Below are 6,994 nucleotides of genomic sequence, written 5' to 3' on the forward strand. Positions count from 1 at the left end.
ACGCCTCAAACGCCTACGCGTGCCCCAAGAAGCCTAGGCGAGTATTTCGCCGACGCCCATAAATAGAGACGAAAATGCTGCAGCCTCGTCTCTAAGGTCGCCTAGGCATGCCCCGAGGCCAACCTTTTAAAACAATGATTTAAACAAATAGAAGCATTTCAAATATGTTGTACCAGTTTACAATTCTGATGCCTTTTTTTTTATCCCCTTTGGTTCTAATTAACATTGCATGTATAAGAATTTACATACGTTTCATACATGAATAATTTAAACGTATGATCTTTTGATTAGTCTACCGAAGCCACTTGATTTTAAGTAGCTATAGCTAGCTTGTTTAAAATGTCACTGTATTTGAAATCTTTTTCTACACAAATAAATGGATGCTACTTTTTTATTTGCATGCTTGAGATAGTAAAACGCTTGCGTTTTTACTAATTTCAGCTCTCTTTCTCTTCCTCTCCCTCTCTCCCGCAACCTCCAGTCTCACTCCAAACAACTTTGGAACTCTTTCATTATCTTCCTCCTCTTTCTTAGCTGAGTCTCCATACCTTGCCACCAAATGGAGAAGCTCCTTGCACTTCCGTTTCATGCTCGTAAGCTCTGAGCACAAAACGCCGTTCTCCTGCTTCAGCCGTTTGTTTTCATCAACGAGAGAGCAAAACTCAGATGATGATGAAGTTGAGGAGGACCTTTGGTCTTCATCAAACTCATTTGGTAGTAGTGCAGCTGCTCCAGCTTTCTGGGTTACTGCATTGTTGATCGGCTGTGGCTTGGTGGCCCATGCTTTTCTTCTACGGATGTCACATAGCTGATCCTTTTCGCCCTTCCGGAACTTGTCGTTGCAGAACTCCCACCTGTTTGTGGCAACTTTGCGAAATCCCTATATATACGCATGGCATTTGATTACACATGAGGTTAATACCAAACCATTGTAAGAGTTCGTTACACTCACACACTCACACACACACACACACACACATTACATCCGCAATTCCCTACCTATATTAATTAGCAAAGATAGGCTTTCTACCCACATCAGTTTCCTAATGTCAACTTTTTTTGTATAATGAAGAGGGGAAGACCCATGTTTGGCTTTAATTTTTTTTTTTTTTTGAGCTTAATTTATAATATTTTTAAGAGTTAGAATTGAGGTACACATATTTTTTTGACACAGATTTCGTAGGGTTGTAATGTATTTTAACGATTTAATCGTTTGCTTTTAAGGTCTTCTTTTAAAAATCATGTCTACCAGAAATCACTCAAATTCAAAACTATTAACCGTTGGATTAAATAATGGTCATTTTAGTGTTTCTTTGTACAACCGTGTTCGTCTATTCTTCACTATAAATGAATGTCTTAATAGTTTTGGATTTGTTTAAATTTTTGTAAAAATAATATATGAATGATGAATTGAAATCTAAACTGTTCGGGATGTTGAAAAAGTTACAAATGGGCCCTATAAACTGTGTCAAATAATAGGCATCCTCCGATCCCAACCCCTTTTTAAAATAATTTTATTAAAAGAATCCTCTTTGTCAACTAAAGAGGATTGAAGGACTATTAGAGCATTAAATGCCAAAGAATTTTAAAATATTCAAGAGCATTATTGTAATTCAATTACATTCGCTTTCTCTTTTACCCTCTACTTTTTATGTTTATTCTCTACTGCAATAACTTTCTCCTAAGCACATGCATAGCACGTGTGAAGGTTACTAGTCAGATTAAAAATAAATGAAATCGATAAAGAAATTCTAGTAGCTCCTTATTTTGTATGCCTATTTTTGTGGATAGAGTATTATTCTCTAGAGGTACTCTAAGATAGCTTTCCCTTTTCTTTTTTTTTTATTAGAATTTAAAAAAAAAAAAAAGCATGATTGGAGAGATTCTAACTAACTTTTTTGTTTAGAGACATTTTCTTTCCAAAATTAAAAGAGATACTAATTTCAAACTTTTAATCTAATTCGTATAAATATTCAACAAAAAAATAGTATAAATAAAGAAAAATGATATGCACATATTTTTTTACCTCTACATGCCTTTTTGGAGAAATTACGCATTGAGTCAAAATATAAGGCTATATTTTGTAGAGCGAAAAAGTTTTTCATTTATTTCATGGAGGAAAGAAACTTATTTATGTGGCATGTGATGTCATGATCATTTTTTAAATTGTCTTTGCATTTACAATTGTACCCCTATATGTCTGAAAGTTGGATCTCTAACTCCTTACTTCTTTCTCTGTCTCCTCATTTTCTTACCTCTCTCTTCTCCTCCTTCGTCCTTCTCTATCTCTCCTACTTCTTATTCCTACTTCTCTCTTCCATCCTCTTCTTCTTCGTATTATTCCCTACATTTAGGAGTGTTTTTTCTTCTATGAGAATGATTGAGATTTTTTATTTTGATGTTTGATTATAGTATTGTTTTTTCAAAGTATTTGATTTTTTAGGTTTTAATGATTTGGATGCAGGAATTTTGAAACTGATCTTGCACAAATGTAGGGATTTTGAAACTAATATTGCAGAAGTCCTGAAATTTTGAAACTTATCTTGCAGACTAAAATTTTGGAAATTGATCTTGCACAAGTGTAAGGATTTTGAAACTAATATTGCATAAGTCTTGAATTTTGAAACTTATTTTGCAGACTAATTTTTTTTTAAACTTATCTTGCATAAGTGTTGAAATTTTGAAATTGATCTTGCAGAAATGCTGGAATTTTGAAACTGATTTTGTAGAAGTGTAGAAAATTTTGAAAATAATTTTGTAGAAGTGTATGAATTGTGAAACTGATTTTGCAGAAGGGCAGAAATTAATTTTACGAATCTAAAATTAGTTTGAAACTTTTATAAATGGTTTCAGTTTTTAGTTTTGGCTTAGTTAAGTAAGTAACATGGCTGAAATTTTAAATTTTGATTTGTTCGTTTTTGGACTGGGTTTGTTAGGTGGCGATTGTCTCTCATTGAAATGATTCAAAATTGGTGAAAGTCTATAAAATATATTTTGTATTTTTCTCTGGGTAAGTAAAGAAAAAAAAAAAAAAAGTGTGTGCACAACTTTCTACCTTAAAGAAAAGTTCAAACCGCATTGATTGCTTATCATTGAACATTGGCAAGTTGCCTTTTTCTTATCTTGACAGGCCCCTGTCAATGTCATACCACATTAATTTATTATTCTTCATGACTTAGCCGGCTCCAATTAAATTAAAGATTCATAAAATATGTCAATTTCATGTTTTGGAACGTCGTGAAAGTTCGGATGTAAGACTCAAAACAAAAATGTTTTGTTTATAAAAATCATAAAAATTAAAGTTTGTTAGTCCATCTAATAAGAAAAAGAATATCATATAGTAGACCCTTTCATACTTGCCCCCAAAAAGTTTGACTAGAGAAAATTCAAGGAACTAGGTCAACTTGGCCAAATGCTATTTTTATTGTTATATATTTATTTTCTTAATTTCCTTTTTATTTTTTTTCCAATTTATCATGAATCAAATCACGTTTAAGGTAATAATTTCTTTTTTAATCTAACATATGCATGATTCTAAGAATAAATCTAACACATATATGTGGGTTAATAAATTTATACGTACATAAGTATTTAGCTGCCTGACAAAGCTAGAGAAGTTACTGTGCTTGAAGAGTGTTGGGAGGAGATCCCGGGCAAATTCCGCCGTCTGCCACACCACGAACGCCGACCCATTGTCGTTCCAGGATATCACGTCGTCCGTTGCTGGATCCTCCACCAGCATGTAGGTCTTCAACAGGAAAGGTGGCGGGCTTGACTTCCTAACATATTCTAACAAACCCTTCTGCTCATCACACACACCCTCCATGTACTTAGTATCTAATATTGGAACTGAACTACTTCTGAGAGAGAGAGAGAGAGAGAGAGAGAGAGAGAGAGAGAGAGAGAGAGAGAGAGAGAGAGAGAGATCGAGCTAGAAGAAAAGAAGAGGATAATTAAAAGAAGGAGATTAAAGATGATAAGGGGAGAAGAGAATGAGGGCAGTTAAGAACTCCCAACCCCAACAATAGAAACCCAACACGACTCCAGAGTTCATGAGAAATGCAAGGGCTTTGTTCCCCCCCCTTCTCCTCTCTGTGCTAAGTTATATAGAAAGAAATGGTTAAAACGTCTCTGCCAAGCCTACCCCCTCCTTATATACTCTGGAAAATTATTCATCTCACGCGTATCGCATTCGGTTATATACTATATAGATATGTATATACATGTATACGTGTCTAAATATATATATATATATATATATATATATTCATGTCTTATTCATATTATTACGCGTACTATACATGCACTTGACATACTTAAAGAATTAGGATCTTAAGACGTCAACCACCCGATCTTGATTATGGTCAAACTTTCATCACCATTTTGGACGGCTAGGGATAAAGGGTTTGGTGGTTACTGCTTTTGACCATTTGATTAAAGACAAACCATTATCTTGCCACGCATGTGCACTCTCAGTTTGATATATTCCATTAATTGATCAACCTAAGGTTCTAAAATACGCTATGCGCTAGTCAGGCGGCGGGTTAAGGTTTAGCGTCCATGCGATCTAAGTACATTTATTATATATCGTATAAATAAGTGCCTTCTTATACTTAATACATAATTGTATTGAGGTACATAAATTACAAAATAAAATGACATGTAGATTATAAAGTATTAGAACATATTGAAAACAAGGGGAGCAAACATTAATGAGTGGTCATCCAAGTAGTCAACAAGTCTCTGACATTTTATTGAAAAAAAATAAAACATAAAATGAAAGATCGATTTTCTTTCTAAGTGAGTGTCCCGATCTAAGTGGGTGCCTAGGAGTGTCTAAGCGGGCGCCTAGGCAGGCTAGGCTAACACCTAAGCAGGTTTGGACGCCCTTTATTAATTTTCAAATGCCTAGGGATTAATTGGGGCGCCTAGATATACTGCAAGTTGCTTGATGATTCGAATCGTCTAATTTTTAGATTATATTTAGAGATCAACTTTGCAAAAATCAACAAAGTAAAAATCGTTTTAACTGTTTGGCTAACATTCTCAAACTTTCAAAGGTTAAGCGAGAAACATGATTTGCCTACTTATTGGATAATCGTTAGATGACTAAATAATTTTGAACTTAGTTAATGTTTTGCAATTGTAATCTTTATAGGAAGACCTAGAAATATATGGTTCAGATCATAGACAACATTTTAAGATAAGAAAAAAGAGCCGAGAAGAATGAGAATGTTGCTAGCATTTCTCTTTGTACTATATTTATTGCCACATTGTTTTTATAAACATGGCGTATATATCAATAAAACTAAACTCTATAATTTAAGAGATGTGATCGACAATGTAATTAATAATGCAATACATGTGATATTGGTATGAAAAGTACGATCTAATACATGAATCAGTGCATGTGCAACCAAGCCATTTCATCACAGGATCATAATTGATTAATCATACGCATAACCTTATCAAGAAAAAATATATATCCGGTCACATTTTTGTGATGACCTTAATCGTTTTTGAACGGTCAAGATGAGTCGAGGTGGGTGCATGGGAGTGTTTTGTGATTGAAACACTTCACTTTCTCTCAAACAAGCTAGGTAGCTAGCTAGGGTTTGTTTAAGGTCCTTTTCAGGTGTACTGTACTTTCTAGACTAACCAAGTTTCTACACTCTTTATTTAACGCTGTCTGTTTCTGTCGTGCTACTTCCTCAATCCATATTATTTTCGTTCATTTTTCGGATTTTGGTTTCTTCCGCAATCATCTGATGCTTTTTTCGGGGTTTTTCTACGAAGGAAATGAGTTTTTGACTTTCTACTTTTCCATGGCTCAGTTTCTCCAAGTTGTTAAAATGCAAATCTACACACAAATTAAGCTCGTATAGAACACGCTCTAGTCATTTGGAAATAATATGATCAACGTGTGAATGGCTGATAAAGGGTAATTCTGCCCCTTGATGTGGACTTACTTTGCTTTTCTAAGGAGCTAGGTAGATTTGACAAAATAAAAAGCGTAGCTAGAAACTGCATATGATTTGTAGTTCACTTGATGAAGAATATTCGTTTTTTACTCGATTGTTTTGAACTTGATACGACCTTCTCCATATTGTTTGTATAAAAATATCAGATTTTTACTTCCACTTGCTTCTCATAATTGATACCAAGGAGGAGGTATATGTATGTTCTGAGTTAAAGTATGAAGAAGGAAATCTCGACATGTTAAATAAGTGAACTGTTAAAAGCGAAAAATGGAGTTTCTTTTTACAAGTATTATACTACTCATAAGTCATAGAAATAAACAAATAATTGTAAGGAGCATATACAAAGAACTTATTCGACCATTTCTTATTAAGATTGACAGAGAAAATTCCCTTAAACAATAATATAGATTTGAATATTAAAGGATGTGTTGTTTTACTAAGATATTAAATCAGATTATTTTAGTATATATGTGTATTTTGCAAGAAACATGTTAATTTGTCATGGAAGAGTATGATGCACGCCCTCTGCTAAGGAGTGGGGAGGTTGAAGAAGTCAGGGCATGCATTTGAACAATTAGGAAGGTTCTTTATCAGAGTTGGGCGCTGGGCTTTCTTGACTTGACCTTAATTAAATATGTTCTATTTTTCTTTTTTCAATAATAAATAAATAAGAAACATTTTGAAATGGAAATTTGTTGCTGGTTTTGTCCTCAATAGGCCCTCACCAACCACAAGTTCGCTTTTTCTATTTGAATGTGTAACTTGGTCACAACGTAACATATGGAATTTCAACTTTTATTGTTGATGTAAAAAGGTGACTTAAATTAATCATGTACAAACGTTACAGACATAATCCATGTATGGTAGCAATACTAATTTAATGGATATTACATTCCGTTAATTATGGAGAAGATTTAACATTTATTGATTCTATTCTAACATACACCAGCAAATTAGGCGATCTAGATCAGACGAGTTTGAAGTAAAGAACACCATGACGGGGCTAACAAGTT

The 6,994-nt window shown here is 33.8% G+C and overlaps 1 protein-coding gene across 1 annotated transcript; it reads right to left on the reverse strand.

The window, feature by feature from the left end:
• Nucleotides 1-338: 338 nt before the first annotated feature.
• On the reverse strand, nt 339-4,160 carry HSFB3 (heat shock transcription factor B3). Its single transcript, XM_068486215.2, has 2 exons — nt 3,584-4,160; nt 339-880 (listed from the first exon to the last, which is right to left on the reverse strand). The coding sequence occupies exons 1-2, from the start codon at nt 3,824-3,826 to the stop codon at nt 392-394; spliced, it is 732 nt and encodes a 243-aa protein (XP_068342316.1). The 5' UTR covers nt 3,827-4,160; the 3' UTR covers nt 339-391.
• Between the last annotated feature and the right edge of the window lie 2,834 nt (nt 4,161-6,994).

This window comes from Pyrus communis, chromosome 12, assembly GCF_041283825.1.
Source record: "Pyrus communis isolate YQ-2024b chromosome 12, ASM4128382v1, whole genome shotgun sequence".
NCBI classification, from domain to species: Eukaryota; Viridiplantae; Streptophyta; class Magnoliopsida; order Rosales; family Rosaceae; genus Pyrus; species Pyrus communis.

Excerpts from the sequence above, each read along its gene's own strand:
- HSFB3 (XM_068486215.2), bottom strand. The coding sequence starts at position 3,826 with ATGGAGGGTGTGTGTGATGAGCAGAAGGGTTTGTTAGAATATGTTAGG. Across the intron at positions 881-3,583 it reads TCAGGCAGCTAAATACTTAT|GGATTTCGCAAAGTTGCCAC; the intron begins GTACGTATAAAT and ends GCGTATATATAG.